This window comes from Aquila chrysaetos, chromosome 12 (genome assembly GCF_900496995.4).
Source record: "Aquila chrysaetos chrysaetos chromosome 12, bAquChr1.4, whole genome shotgun sequence".
NCBI classification, from domain to species: Eukaryota; Metazoa; Chordata; class Aves; order Accipitriformes; family Accipitridae; genus Aquila; species Aquila chrysaetos.
In genome coordinates, this window is record NC_044015.1 from 6706575 (window position 1) to 6721785 (window position 15211).

Sequence of the window (15211 nt, forward strand, 5' to 3'; positions counted from 1 at the left end):
CTGCTCATACCTGGGCGAAGCAAGAAGGCAAAACCTTCTGTTTCAATCGCCCAGACAGAAAACCCCACTAGAATTTCCTGGGGAAACCTCCAATTCGGACAAAAGTGAGTCTCTGGGGACTGGTTGGCTTCAGTTGTTTTGGCTCCAGGAAAACCAGCCTGGCTCTTCTGCACAACTCCCAGCTGCTCTGGCACCCGCCTTGGGATGTCCCTCTTGTTAATACCCTGCTCTGCTCTCTCCTGAGCTGAACCGTGAACCTGAGTGGTCAGGGGACCTGGGCTGTGCAGGGAAACCTGGGCAGAGGTTTCACACCCTGGCCAGCTCCTGCAGAAGCTGCCGGTGGTCCGCATTTGGCAATGCCGGCAAAGCGAGCGTGGGTAAGGTCCGGGATGGACTGCCTGTCCTGCTCCAAGCAGCGCTTTCGTGTTGTCCAGGACACTGTGGTTGGACCCACAGCTCACATACCGGTGCTCTGCTAAACACCGCAAAGGCCGACCTTTGTCTTGCAGCAATCGTGTCACTGCTGAGAGTCACACATCACGTGTCAGAGAGATGTGGGCACAGTCAAGAGGAAAAGGTGAGGAGAAAATAGGGATTAGCAAGGGCTGATAAAGGTATGACCTCTCCCTGGCAGAGGTCTGGGTCACAAGGAGTGTTGGCAGGTCCTGTTGCAACTAATTACAAAGCTCAGCTCGTCGAGCAGCGAGCAGTTAGCATCAGCCCTATCTGCAGCATTCAGGGAAGGTGATTGAAATGGTAGGGTGGATGTGCTGGGGCAAGTCTCTCTAGCCACTACGTGCCAGCAGCACCTGCCGGTGAGGTGTCCCTGGCAGGATGTCTGGAGATGGAACCAGCCCCAGCATCACCAAACCAGCCCCAGCATCACCAAACCTGTCCTGACATGCTCCCTGTTTGTCCTGGAATAACAAAAGGAGCTCGTTCCACTGCAGTCAGTGCCCACGCCTCACTGAGGATCCTGCGGGTTCATGGAGGACGTAAGGGACATTTGGGAAGACACGTCCATCCCGCCAGCTTCTCATTCCACCACCTTGACTGCGTGCTCACCCTTCTCCCCTATATCCTCACCAACACTACTGCTCTACACCCCAACAGTCCTCGAGTCTGGGAAGAGAGACCCACCTCTCAGTCCCCACGGTCGGAGAACGACCGTGCACACCGAGGAGTGACATCTCCTGCAGGATATGTCCCACCCTCATGGTCCCTTCCCACTAAATGCTGTGCCCGGGACCTCAGCTGCCCTGGCAGGAGCCACCAAACCTGCCAAGGACTTTGTTGATGAAGGAAGTGCCGAGGGCCATCACCACGTGGTTGGGAGGAAGCCGCTGGTGCCCACGGGACTGAGGCAGCTCTCTGGCATCCAGCGAGAGCTTCCTGCCAGGTCGGCACGCTGCCAGGTGGTTCACCAGCCCAAGGGCTGGATTTCAGAAAGGCAAAAGTTCTGTCCCAATGTCTGCTGTGGGAGCCAAACTAGGCACTGCTCGTGTGAGTGGCTGGGTCTCCCACAGCCAGGGGACATCTGTTGACTTCTGGTCCCACTGCAAATGGCAGAGGGGTCCCCAAAAGGCCCACTATGTGAGAGGGAAGCTGCCAAAGCACCCACCCCATGCACAGCAGGGACCTCCACCGCAGACCTCCCCATGGCCAAGCATCCCAGGGGCTATGCTACCCTGGCACACCTTCCCCCTTGGAGAGAGCTCACCCTACAGGAGATGTTTGGGCATGAGGATGGACCTCTTATCTCAGGTGTGAACTGCAAGGCCAGCACATAAGACCCCTGGATACAAAAGCCTCGTGGCTCAGGGCACGAAAGGAGAGCAGGAGAGCCCAAGGACATGACCGGCACTGTGGGGCCCTGCAGGGAACAGAGAGGTGTATTATTAGTGCTGGTGCCAGTCCTGCTCCAAGAGGCACATCCCCAACAAGGGACCTCCAGAAGCCCATGTCATCAACACTCCAGTGAGTCTATAACAAAACATCTGGAGACACAACCTACTGCCTGTATACAGGGAAATGCCCAAACTGCCCATTGCTCGCGCCAATCCAACTTCTCTCACCTTAGATCTGGTGTTCCCTTCCAGCCTAAACATGAGGCAATGTGTGTGCTACAGCCTCCTCTCCATAACTTCACTGACCCCAATCTCTGCCATTGCCTGGCCGCTAGCCCAGAGATGGAGACATCCTCACAGCTGACCTCCAACCCTTTCTGTTCGCCAACAACTTGCTATCACATGGACCCAAGTGGTCCCTCCCGCAGTGCGTTCTGTCCACTCCCGTCCACACAGCCCCGACCCAGGTGACAACATGTCCCTCTTCAGACAAGAATGCCTATCATGAGCTGTCTGGGGAGCTGCTGGGCACAGCATGAATAGCCTGAGTCAACTCAAGAGCTGCCCAAGGCCAAGGAAGCCATGACCTGCTGAAAGGTATCCAGGGAATTCAAGGCAGGGATGTGATGCAGGTCTCCTGACCCCTAAGCTGTGGCAGCTGCTGACAGACAGAGCATGGGTAGGTAGTGTGAGGATCTGCTCCACTCCTGAGTGGTGTTACTGCATTTTAAGGCCATTAATAAACCACTGGTGCCTGGAGGCCATGCAGCACGTGTTCCTGGGCTCTGCAGGGCCGGCAGGTGCAGAGCAGCATCCCTGCAGCCTCCATGAGCCGCTGCTTGGAAATGACTTATCCAAACCGTCTCAGCAGGTCTGGGTTTTGCTGGCTTACCATGGATGAGCCACCGTCTATTCAGATGACAAGGACATGAGATATTGCTGCACCTGCCTTGTGTTTCCCAGAGAGGTGCAGGCCACAGTGACTCATGGAGCTACTTCAGAGGTGAATCTCAGGAGGGGGGAGCATGCCTAGGTCTCCAGAGCTGAATATGATGCTCAAAAGCATGGCTGTCCTCTCAGCCCTGTCCCACACAGCCACTTGTAGAGACCGGCTCGATCCCCCCCCACCCCTGAGGCCACTGCTGTCCCTTGAGGGTGAGACTGTGTTCAGCCTGCGATGCTCAGCTGGGGGTGGCACGACGTGCTGTCTCGCTGCTGTGGTACCAAAGTAGGGTTATGGGGGCTCTCTCCCTGCAGCCAGCCCTGGAGGGGGCCCTGAACATCCTGGCACCTCCTCTCTGCCTGACTCCCACATTCCTCCCCCTGTCACTGCCCTGGAGGAGCAGACGTAGGTTCTTCCAGGGGATGCTGAACCAAACTGAACCGACCAAAGCTTCTGCTGAGACAGATGGAAACAAAGAGCAGGGCAAGACTGGAGCAGTGCCTCCCCCATGCACCCTGAGGCCATCTTTGTCTTTAGTAGCTTCTCTTTCAAGAAAGAGGATCCTACATAAGCGTTCAGCATCTGCGCTGCCTTGCAGCAAGACCTTGCGCAGCTTGACCCCAGGCTGGGGATCTAGCCACCTCCTCCTGTTTGCTTTGCTTGAGGCAGTTTTAAGGGAGAAATGAATGCACAGCGATCAGTTCAGCTACTTTGCCTCAATATGAACGTCAGCCAGCCCTGGTCATTCATCTGCCTGCCCTGTAGTCATTCCTGCTAGCACTTTGGTTTGATACAAATCCTTGCATCTGCAAGAGGGTTTCTGGCAGGGCAGCCTTCCCAGGCTCCTCTCACTGAGCACCAATGCCAAAAATGTTAATTACAGCACCGCAGCCTCTTCAAGCTCTGCTCTTACACAGGAGCATCTATTGATGAGCTAGATAAAGGATTTACTACTCATTCTGATTCTTCTCACAAGCTGTTCCTTAACTCCACCAGTTCCCCTTCGAGGTTTCTCCTTTGGGCACAGCTCCGTGTTTTGCAAAGCAGCACCGAAAAGCCTCCCTGACCCTGCAGGCGGTCTTGGCTCTCTTTGGGCTTTCCCATTTCCTTGGCCACGTGGCACACATCTGCCCCAAGCCTCCGGCATCTCATCCTTCAAGCAATTCAGCCTTACCCTCCCCTGGGAAGCTGCAAAGTGGGGTGGTATGTGGAAGCAGCCCCTGAACAGGGCCTGGGAGGGCTGTGGGGTCTTTATCCCTGGAGACTTCAGAACTCACCTGGACACATCCCTGAGCTACCTGGTCCAGCTGTGAGGCCATTGCTGCTCAGAGCAGAGCTGGCTGGAAGTGTGAGAGCTCCCTCCTAGCCAAAAACTTCCTGGGGCTCCACAATTTGCCCACGCTCGGCAAAACCCACCTGGATCCACGCCTCCCTTGGCTTTTCCCTGCCAGACTCATCACGCTCCTGCAACATTCCCAGAGGAGTTTCCGTTCCCTGTTTCTCACCCAGCTCTTCAGAGCTACATCTCTCCTCTCCCCTCCAGCCCCTCTGGGCAGCTCCCCTATGAGTGCTTTCAACATTAAAGTTGCCATACAAAGGTTAACCATGGATGTTTCAACACAAGCTGGCTGTATCACATCCACCCCTGTTTACAGGGGCACACGCTGGTCCTTGTTGTTTCCTTCAGTCCCATTGCCTTCACCTCCTGGAGGGGAAAAGGTCACCCAGCTGCGGGGATTTCAGCCCTGCCACACTGATTTCAAGCTTTCTCCAACCTTGGCCACGGCTTGCGCTGGAGTTCCCACCCACGCTCCTGTTACCTGTACCCTACATAGCTGAAAGCAGGCTGAGCTGTAAGGCAACGCAGGACTCGGACTGTGTTTGGAGCAAGGCAAGGCATTGGCCCATGAAGATAAGAAACCGGTGACTTGGGACGATGCATGATGATTAGATATTAGATTAGATGATTAGATATTAGGATGATTAGATATTAGATTGCACAGCCTGACTGCACAGGATGTCATAGAGCAACCGCGATGAGTTTTCACACTCGGGACCTGCCCTAGAACGTCTCTGGAAAGCTCCGTACCCGAGGATCGCAAACAGAAAACTCCTGTCTTTGCACTGACTCACAGTTGCCACTGCCGGCTCTTCCCCCATCCCATGCCTGGCATTTCTCACTGCCCTGCGTCACCCCCAGCTCTGCCATGGGGCCCCACGCTCTGGGCAGGACCTGTTTTCATTGCACAAAGGGCTCGACAGCTCCACGTGCACGACCTCAATGGAGGCACCTGACTCATGCAATGGCATCAGCGGTGTCGCCGCTACCTTAGCAAGCGAAGACGAGGGGACGGGAGCGCATTGGGAAGAGGTTGACAGATGCACGTACCTGCCTGCTCTCCTTGACCTAGTTGCCATTTCTCCACTACTGCTTTCATGCCTGGATGCGCCTGCTGGCCAAAAGGGATTAGCTAGGGGATTAAGCTCCATGCATAGGCATCTGTTAGCCAAGAGCAGGGCACGAGGAGCCATCCCTCCCTGCAGACCGGCAGCTCCAGACCATCGGCCAGCTCTGCTCACAGTCACCTGGGTGGTGGGCAGCCAAACCCCTTGGGCCGGATTCACCAGGCAAAGTTCACAGAGGGCAACGAACAACTGAGCCACCCCCCGCCCTTTGGGCAGTCTCCATTTCAAGGCACCAGGTCCTACCTGTCTTTCAGGATGAAGGACAAAACCTGAGAGGTGGTTATGGTTCCCATCCCACAGAACAGTCCCATCCTTTGGATGCAGAGACGTCCAACTTCTCACAACATGGAGGCGAGGAGCAGAAAGTGAGGTTGAGCACGGCCAAGATTCCTTCTACAGAAGGGCATGGACAATAATGCCTGGGGTCACAAAAGCAGGCAGAAATCCTTATAGAGCAGTGGGGCCCTGTGACAAGTGCTGTAGGACACTAGAGAACCTCCTCCAAGTGAAGAGCAGTCTTCTGGAGACACCTGGGCTTATTGTGCATCTCCAGCTCCATGCACCACCAAACTCATGGGAAACCACTAGTTTTATCCCATCTTTCCAGGTTGTCCCATCTCTCCAGGGCTCAGATTGTGCTTTAGTGCCTTTTGTTCCTCCTTCATGGAACTCTGTTTGAGCAGTAAGCTGAGCTAGAGATCTCCGGAGGCCACTTTGCCTCCACCCCAACTACAACCACATGCTGCGGCAGATCCCCCACAACTCCTGAATCCCACCTTTGCATCTCCCAGGACGTAACATACATTGCAGTGCACCAGCTGCCTTCACAGCAACCAAGCAGGTAGAACTAAACCATGCAGCAGGCTGCACTCAGACACAACAGGATAAAACCACACTTTTTCTCTAACCCTGAGCCCCAAATCCTTAAGGGAGAGCTACAAAGTGCTTTTTAGATGAGCCCAGAAACCCATTCATAGCTCTACTTGACACCAGTGCCACGGATAACTCAATGACTGGTGGTGGTATATCATGCCTCCTCCCCCCCCCAGCCTCTGCATGTTCCACAGGCTAAAAGCACTCGCCCCACCTCATCAGGCACAACATCCCCTGATAACTGGGCAAATTCAGCCCACAAGCGCACACTTGAAGAAAAATACCCTATGGTCCTACCTATGGTCACCAATCTCTGCCCAGCCTAGATATTTGCCACTTTATTCCAGGCTTTAAAAAAACCCTTGTGTATCAGAAAGCATTTATTTTTCCTAACTGTACTAGCTTATTCAAAGCTACCTCCTCTAGCACCTCCAGACCTTACGGCTTTCAAGTCCTTGGACTGCCACATCTACAGTGCCAGAATGCAGCTGATACAGGATAATACAGGTGATCAGCTTGGTGTAAGAAAGAGCCCTGTCCTTCCCACCTCCCACTGAGTTGCACTCATTTCATGAAGCGTTGTGTCAGACTCTGTTTTGAGAAGCATTTGCTATTTCATTTCTCTCTCCCCAGCGATAAAATAAAGCAGGGGTAGTAGCAGAGAGCAGTCAGAGCAGGGATAAGGAATGTCTGAGTGCCTCTGGCTTTGGGGTAGGTGGGGAATCCTAAAGGCGGAGAGGGTGAATGATACCTACTACAGCCCAAGGCAGAAGCACAGCAAAGTTCAAGATGCTCATCTAAACCCAATCAAGACGACATGGTTAATTACTCTCCAGAACAAGGAGCCAAATACCTCTGTAGGATGCTGCAGGGATCAAGTACCCCAAGTTGAAGAGACAGCCAGCCACTGACTCCTTCCCTGTGGAGAAGAAACAGCTCAAGAAAGAGGGGTGGGCTGGGGTGTCTGGCCCCAGGGGTGTTCAGGACGCAGCTGAACAAAGCCACAGCACCCACATCTGGCGCTGGGACAGACTTCACTGCATTTAAATAAAGGTCCTCGTAAGCACACCCTGATCTACTTCAAACCCCTGAACAGCCCCAGCTCTAGCCAAGGGAAGCACAGCTCCAGAATGGCCAACTTCTCACTCTGTCCCAAAGTCAGGCCAAAAGAGAGTACAGTACATCCCCGTCCACCCCAGCACTGGTAGCTCAGGTATTCACATGAGGGCTGAGCTGAGAGGTGCTGCTCAGCCCAAACTCAGGACTGAGCTATTTCTACAGCAGACACCACCAGGCTAGCAGTACCCCTCTACTTTGCAGAGATGCTCAAAAACAACGGAGGGTGGGAAGAAAGAAGGAAAAAATAAAAGCAAGACTCTAAATCGGCTGCTACAAGCCAACTCAATGAAGAGCCTCCGCAGAGCCTGGATTCTCCCAGGTGCCAGCTCCGCGCTCCTGCAGTTTCCTACACAGACCCCTGAGCCAACCCTCCTTGTGGGCACTCCAGCCTGCCCCAGCAGGATGCAGCAGCCCGGGCAGCGCAGCCGCACCTCCGCAGCTCCGGGAGTCTCCGCCGCAGCCGGGGTGGTGCAGGGCTGAGCAGCACAGCCTCCCTCCTAACCTCTCCCGGCTCCTGCCAGGCCCCAGGGAAGCGCCTGGGCACACTGTAATACTCCCTTACTAGGGAGCATTAAATCAGTAATTATGTGACACATCGGGGTGAGCAAGCACCGGAGACATCTACGTTTTTCCCAAGTGCCGAAGGCTGGGAAATAGTCTCAGACACCCCACAGGTGCTCAACACGCAAAACCACACTGAAGTCTTCAGAAGTCACTCATGTCTTTCATTCACGGTTAACAGCTCTCCTGTGGCAGGAGAGAAGAGACCCTGCGCTTCCCAGGTATGCGCAAGCTTATTGTGCAAGGCAACAAACCAACCTCCCTTCCAGCCCTCCGAGTCAAAAGCAGCCAGCTGTTGGAGTAAAAACACCACCGCAGCAAGGACAAGTCAGTTCCAGTCATTTATTCATTGCAGCATTTGAAGTACGCCAGGTATTTGGTGAAGGTCCCCAGATAGACAACAGGAAGTATACTTGGTACAGTGGATTTATATAAAAAGAGAGTTAAATAGATAAAATAACATGGTAACCTCTCACTCTTGCCACAAACAGAGCAGACTAGCCTTGAGCCCAGGTTAACGTCAACAGCTTCAGTCTTTCCAGGCAGTCGTGGTTACAACCTTTTTGGTCCTACACCCGAGGGACAGCAAGGCATCTGTCCTCACAGTTGAGGCAAGGGGTGCGCTTCTCAGGCCAGCTCTTCAGGAACTGGGCTTCAGACACTGTGCAGAACCTGACTTCCAGTAAGGTCCGATCTTGTTGAGCACATCTGGAAAGCTGGTCCCAGCTTTGGCGTACAAGTGTTAAGAGCAGCCTTTCTGAAGATGAACCTTCAAGTATTTCAGGATCAGCCACAGGTAATGCATTCGAGCCACCTAGAAAGACTGGTAGAGCCAAGACGCAGGGCAGCACCCCAGACTGTTGCCTTTCCTGCACTAAGCCAGACTTAAACCACACGTTTTGAGGCTGTTCCTGAACTGTGCACAGTTCAGTCATGCTTTTGGAAGACACTGCTTTGCAACTCTGTTAGGGCAGTCTCCACCTACCCTAGGCCTTCAGTTTTATGCCAGAAAAAAAATCCCATGCCAAAAAGACTAAGTATTTCTCTTCAGTTTTTACATTTCCATGTTCAGGAACTGATCAGCTTCTGTCAAGAAGGAAGATAGGGTCTGAAGCCATGTGCCTGCAGAACAGCAGGCAACACAAGTAGCACCTGAATGAAGAAAGCCCATATTACTGATATGAGACTGTTATCCCACTGAGACTGGCTTTCCTTAATCTAGGAGATCACTGTATCTCTCTAGAGTCTCCTTCTCCAGTTCCAACAGCTTTTGGTAAAACTTCTCAGCGGTTTCTTCATCCACATCAAGCTGGAAGACAAGAAGAACAGCACTGTGAGACCATCACCTTGGTGGCAACCAGCACAGATGCTGAGGGCAGCTCTGGGTATAGGCAAGGTGCATCTCCAGAGCTCCTACATTTACAGAGAGGCAACTGAAGACACCTATCACCAGGGCACAAGCCAGAACGTATTTTGGGGAAGCATCATTACATACTCATCCTGTTCTAACCATCATCTCCACAGTCTTCCATACTCCAGCCTGAGCCAGGAGTTACTGTAGGAAACCTCGCAGATAACCCCACATCCCTCCTTGCTGCTCAGCATTCAATATGCATCTTGTTTCCATTCCAGCCACAGGACACCCTTGGCACCAACCCTTTCATGCAAGGCAGATGGCAGAACGTAGCCAAGTCCCCTGCAGCAGGAGGCTGCCGCTCCATTTACCTTTCTGGGCTCCACGTAGCTCTTCCCCAGTCCAGAAGTACAGCTGTGGTATTTGACAAGTGCATCCAGGTGCTCAGGCTTCTGTTTGAACAGCCACACCTAGGAAGAACAGCACAAATGTGTACGAGTCTAGTGCACACTGTCCCAACCAAGCCTGCGGTCAAGGACCCAGCTGCCATGGACACAGGAAAACACACCGCAGGCGCTTTCACCAAGCGGGGGAAGACCACTGACTGAGACGGAAGGAATAGTGTTTTTTCCAAAATCGTTTATTTTATGGGTACCTGATGAAGGTCATAAAGCATCACCTGGCAGATCAGCCCCGGTCACAGCTGGCCCCCCAGCACTCACTGCTGTATGCTACTTAGGGGTGAAATACAGCACCCACCCACCAGCCTTGCTGAGAGGCTCTTTGTTCAAGCCAGCAGACTCTGGAGGAGCTACCCAGAAGGAAGGAATATTAAAATCAAGTCGTGAACTACTTACATGAGCTTCTGCTCCATTATACGGTGTCAGAGTGTAAGTTTTGGCAAAAAAACGGATCTGAGGGGAAAAGAAGTACATGACAGAATCTGTATTGTGGCCCAAGGTTTCTTTGGCAAGCCCTCTGGAGCCCAGCCACACCAGATAATCTATCTACCAGAGGTAGAAATGCTTCTCAAAGTTGACTACAGGTAACACTGCACCCTTACGACTAAAGCCTCCATTTATCACCACAAACTATTTTCTGGAGCCACCCACCAGAGCAGCAAGCCTCACTCCCTGCTCCCACAGGGCTCACCCCCAAAGCAAGAGGCAACAGGCCACACATATGCCTTGCGGGCATCTCTTCTTGAATGGTCTCAAGAGCATGCATGGCAGGAGACGGAGAGGATCTGCAGTACTGCCAGTGTTGAGGACAACTGAGAAGGCAGTGCCTCTCCACTGCCAGGAGAAACGCGATCTGTCAGGACCAGCTGCTGTCAGCTGGGGCAGCTTAAGCAGAAAGGCCAATCTTGCAGCAAAACCATTGAGGGTCAGAGCAGGCAGCCTTCAGGGACAGAACTGTAGTGAACCTGAAAAGCTGAAGCCCACAGGAAGAAAGGCAAGGGAAGTTTGGGGGAAGCAGGGGAAGAGGCAATAGAGAGCAGGAGGCTTTGCTTTCCAGAGGGATGGAAAGAAGAACACTGAAAAATAGAGTCTGCTCTAGAAATGAACAGCATTTCAAAGCATAGAGGCCAAGTTCTGTCCTGAGCTCTGCTGCCACCAAAATGATAGGGTTTCACAAGCCCACAGCGGGCTGGCAAACCTTCTGAGGGGAGCCTTGACAAGCGCCGCTAGAGCCAGGGTTCAGCCCTTCAGCCGTATGGACAGTGCTGTCCAGCACCAAAGCTCCAAACTCAGCTTGGAAATTGGGCCCCCAAGGTGCCGAAGGGAAGGTTTGCAGAGGGGCCAACCTGCCCGATCCAACAGAAGGAAGAGCTGTATAGCAGCATGGGTAGCAAGGAGCCAGAAGCACGCTGCACATGACTTGCAGTGAAGTGTATCACAGCAGGGCTACCTCAACCCCAAACCAGCCAGGAGATCCACTTACCAACCACATGATGGGCATTAGCAGCTTCCAGAGAAAAACTGGCAAAATTCTGTAGGTCATGTTAGACATAACGAGACCAGGACAAACAACACTGGAATACAGACCCTGCAGAGAAGAAACCGAGTCAGTGAGCAAAAACACAACAGTTAAAGAATGGATCGTATTCCTTCCCTCCTAGTACTTCTCAGGAAGAAAATGAAGGTGAGTATAGGGACCAGTTAATATTAGATGCTCTCCTCTCCAAAGTTACCAGAGCCAGAGAGTGATTAGATGTAGCAATTTCCGAGAGGTCTAAATTGGAGATGTTCATGCTAAATCTGTGCCCATTGCAAGCCCATGAGACAGAAGGCATCACAACCTCATGTTGCAGTCCACATGCAGCTCAGCAGCAACAGCGGTCATTCCACAAATTACAGCCCGCTCAGATCAAAGGCTACCTCACCTTTAAAAGATACAAATTCAGCCTTCTAGGACTAAAGCATTTTCTCCTGAATTATTTCAAAAGAGTGCAATTGCTATTGCTGGACTAGGGCCGCAGCTTGCCAACAAAATCCGGCAATCCCCCGCGACAGGGGAGGCAGGTTGCTCATACATCTTAGTGTGACAAACTTGAATAGCAGCATGGAGCCATCAGGAGAGACAGCAGAGCCTGCACCTCAAGCGCTTGCAGGCAAAGCAGCCTGAGCAGCCTTGTTCTGATAAGCTGATAGGCCTGAAAAGAGCGGCAGCTCTTTGCTCTTTAAGGTCAGTTCTTTGGTCTAAAGAGACAGCTAGAGCTTGCAAGGTAGGGACCGCTCCTAAAATCTTCTGCTTTCAGAAGTTTTTCTGACAAGGACCCCAGAAGCAATCTCTGGCAGATTCTCCACGACCCACAGCACCAGTTGAAACTCAGCCATGTTTAGTTCTTACATGGGCATTAAGGAACTTATCATATTGCTATGAATGAATGCAACTAGGTAACAACAATGTAATGATAATTATAAATAGTAGGAGCTCATTAGGTTTCTTCAGACATGCAAACCCCATCATCACCTGCTTATTAAATTTCCTGTTCAGAACCACACTTGTCAGGTCAGTAGCATATTTGGAGGAACTGTATGATTCCCGTCCCTTGGCATGCTGATAGTCAGAAAGGCTGAAGGCAGACTCCCTGGCATTGCTGGAAGAGGTCCAGATGAGTCGTGAGGGCTTTTCGTTACCGCAGAGTAGACACTCAAGTTGACGAACCTGCAAAATAATTGTTAACTTATTTGACGCAGTAATTTTAAAGTCTTGCAGTATAGCTTTGCAGTTCTTAAAAGCCACGAGCTTATCTCAGCTTTTTTAGTCTTAGCCAATCTTCACTAGACTAGCCAGAAGCACCCGCTGCTCAGGTATAACTTCTAGCCCAAGGTCCACCAGGAGCATTTACAAGCAGCCACCATTCTCTTACACAGCTCAGTTGAGCACCTCAGAATTTAATATAGCCAACTCTCGGTATTCACCCTGGACAGAGGGAACTACGTATGGCATACCTCCGTCCACTGACTAACTAGAGTAACCTCAAGATTATATTAACCCTTGCAACAACGACTATCACCATTTATTGCTATTTTAACAAAGCGCAAGATCTTTGTCCCATCATTCCTTATCTGTCAGGCTACAGCTTGCATCAGCGTCCGAACCTGTAAGACAGAACTGATTCATCTGTACCACCTGCACCCATCCCTACCCACGTCAACCGCCAGACCAAGGGCTCAATCTTCATACGCAGTCTCACCAGGATAAAGTGTCCGAAGAGGTTGGTAGCAAACACCTCCTGCAGTCCATCTCCATTAAGCCTGTCCGTCTGGGTCATTATGCCTTCTGCAGTGGTCAGCATGTGAAGCACCTTCCTGGAAGCCAAGGACAGGAGTTAGAGAGGAACAGTGCCAGGAGGCCTCTACGGCTCCCCCACTTCAGTCCTTCAGAAGTAACCCCCACCTCACAGGCTCCAGACAGACTTTCTAGTTTCACCTTCAGGGGCTCCATTAATTCGTGAAAAAAAGGCTGGAAAAAGTTCACAGAGTACCCAAGCCCCTTTATTTGCAAGTGTCTCAATACTGACTAGACCAGAGAAGACTTGTCCCTTCCTTCGCTTCACCACAGTAAAGTACCATTAAAAAAAAAAAAAAAGTCTTGCTCTTCCATTTCATGTTCAGATAACAAAATCAAGCTCCAGCATGGAACTAAGCCCTAGGGTCATGCCTGATTCAGATAAGGCAAGCAGTCTAGCATCTACGTTCAACACCCCGACAACTGTAGCAGACTCAATGCAAGTCACTTTGCTCCCTAGTGCAGCTTCCCCATGTTGCTTACAGAATAATGATGCTTATCCCCCATGGTGCTTATAGAACAAGCATCAACTATTAGCTTCGCAAAATACCACGACCCGCAGCCGAGAGCAACTACAAAAACCTACAGCGGAGCCAAAACAACAGTAAGGAGACCCAGTAAGAGCAAACCACCTCCCCAACACCACACCAGTGCTTTCCACTCAGCCCCCAGTGCCAGGCACCGCAGCCTTTGGGTGAACCCTCGCCCTACCCCGGCAGGCGGTGGGCCCCGCAGCAGGGATCAGAAGCGGCACAGGGTGCCTCGGAGCACCTCGGCGCTTCGCCCAGCTGCCAAGCCCGCCCCGCTCGAGACCACGCATCCCACGGGGATGTGCTCCATGTCAGCCTGGGGAACGGGGATAGGGTCTTCAGCCCCGGACACAAGGGCATGCCTCGGCCGCGGTGATGCTGCCAGCACCCCCCGCTCCCCCCATCTCCTACCCGGTGAGGAGACCGTGCCAGAGCGCCTTGAAGTTCACGTGCGGGTTGGGCATGATCCCGGCGTTGAGGTAGACGAAGTCCAGGCGCTGAAACCTGCGTGGGGTAAGAGCACAGGGGTGGGCGAGGGGCACGGGGGTGGACAAGGGCGGGGGGGGGGATCCGGTGGGGCGGAGGACGGAGATCCGATACCTGCAGCGGAGCTCACGGGCGACACGCAGGACGGAAACCAGGTTACCCAGGTCCACTTCCACGGTCGAGACCCGGGCGGCGGGGTGGGTGGCCAGGATGAGGTCTCGCGTGGCCTCGCTCTTCTGGACGTTGCGGCAGGCGATACAGAGATGGATGCGGCCATCCTCCTCCAGCAGCCGCCGGCACAGGGCCAGCCCCACGCCGCTGCAACGGTACGGTGTCAGATACAACGCTGGCGGGCTGGGGCGAGCCGGGGCGGGCCGGGCCGGGCTTGCCCCGGCCCGGCCCGCCCCGGCTCGCCCCAGCCCCGCTCCGTTATCGTTCCTCCTCGCCCGCCCGGTCCCCGCCGCTCACCTGCTGGCACCGGTCACCAGCACCACTCGCTCCATCCCGCACTCCCGTGGCGGCCGCCGCCGCCGCCCCCCGCCCCCCCCCGCGCACTATAAAGCGCTGCCCGCACGTGACGCCCCGCCCCGCCGCCCCGTCAACCGGGACGCGCGGAGGGGGCGGGGACGCCGCCGCCGGTGGCGTGATGGTGAGCCGAGCGGAGGGGGCGGGGGCGCGCTGGGACACGCCCCCTTCGGACCGCCCACCCGGTGTGCAGGCCACGCCCCTGTGGCGCGGGTCACGCCCCTGTAGTGCAGGCCCCGCCTACTCCGCCGGGCTGCGCGGGTCCCCCCTGCCGGCGTGGCCTTGCCTTGCCTTGCCTTGCCTTGCCTTGCCTTGCTTTGCCTTGCCTTGCTTTGCTTTGCCTTGCCTTCCTTTGCCTTGCCTTGCCTTGCCTTGCATTGCCTTGCTTTGCCTTGCCTTGCTTTGCCTTGCCTTGCCTTGCTTTGCCTTGCCTTGCCTTGCCTTGCCTTGCCTTGCCTTGCTTTGCCTTGCCTTGCCTTGCTTTGCCTTGCCTTGCCTTGCCTTGCCTTGCCTTGCCTTGCCTTGCCTTGCCTTGCCAGCCTGGCAAAGGCAAGCCCCTTGCCCTCCGCAGCTGCAGCAGGCAGGCTTTCCGCAGGCAGCCGTGCCCTCCCACCCTTTGCCGCAGAGAGACCTTTTGCAGCCAAACAGAAGTGCCGCCAGGTCACTGTTTGCCGGTGCTGGAGTGGCGGAGAGGTCTGGGCGTGCAGGT

At 53.8% G+C, this 15211-nt stretch overlaps 1 protein-coding gene across 1 annotated transcript; it reads right to left on the reverse strand.

Annotated features, from left to right (window-relative positions):
- Positions 1 to 8137: 8137 nt before the first annotated feature.
- HSD17B7 (hydroxysteroid 17-beta dehydrogenase 7) lies at positions 8138 to 14585 on the reverse strand. The gene is made up of 9 exons (XM_030033853.2): positions 14446 to 14585; positions 14092 to 14295; positions 13903 to 13995; positions 12867 to 12981; positions 12140 to 12334; positions 11108 to 11212; positions 10021 to 10077; positions 9535 to 9633; positions 8138 to 9118 (listed from the first exon to the last, which is right to left on the reverse strand). Exons 1-9 carry the CDS (start codon positions 14478 to 14480, stop codon positions 9023 to 9025), a joined length of 999 nt encoding a protein of 332 aa, XP_029889713.1. The 5' UTR covers positions 14481 to 14585; the 3' UTR covers positions 8138 to 9022.
- Between the last annotated feature and the right edge of the window lie 626 nt (positions 14586 to 15211).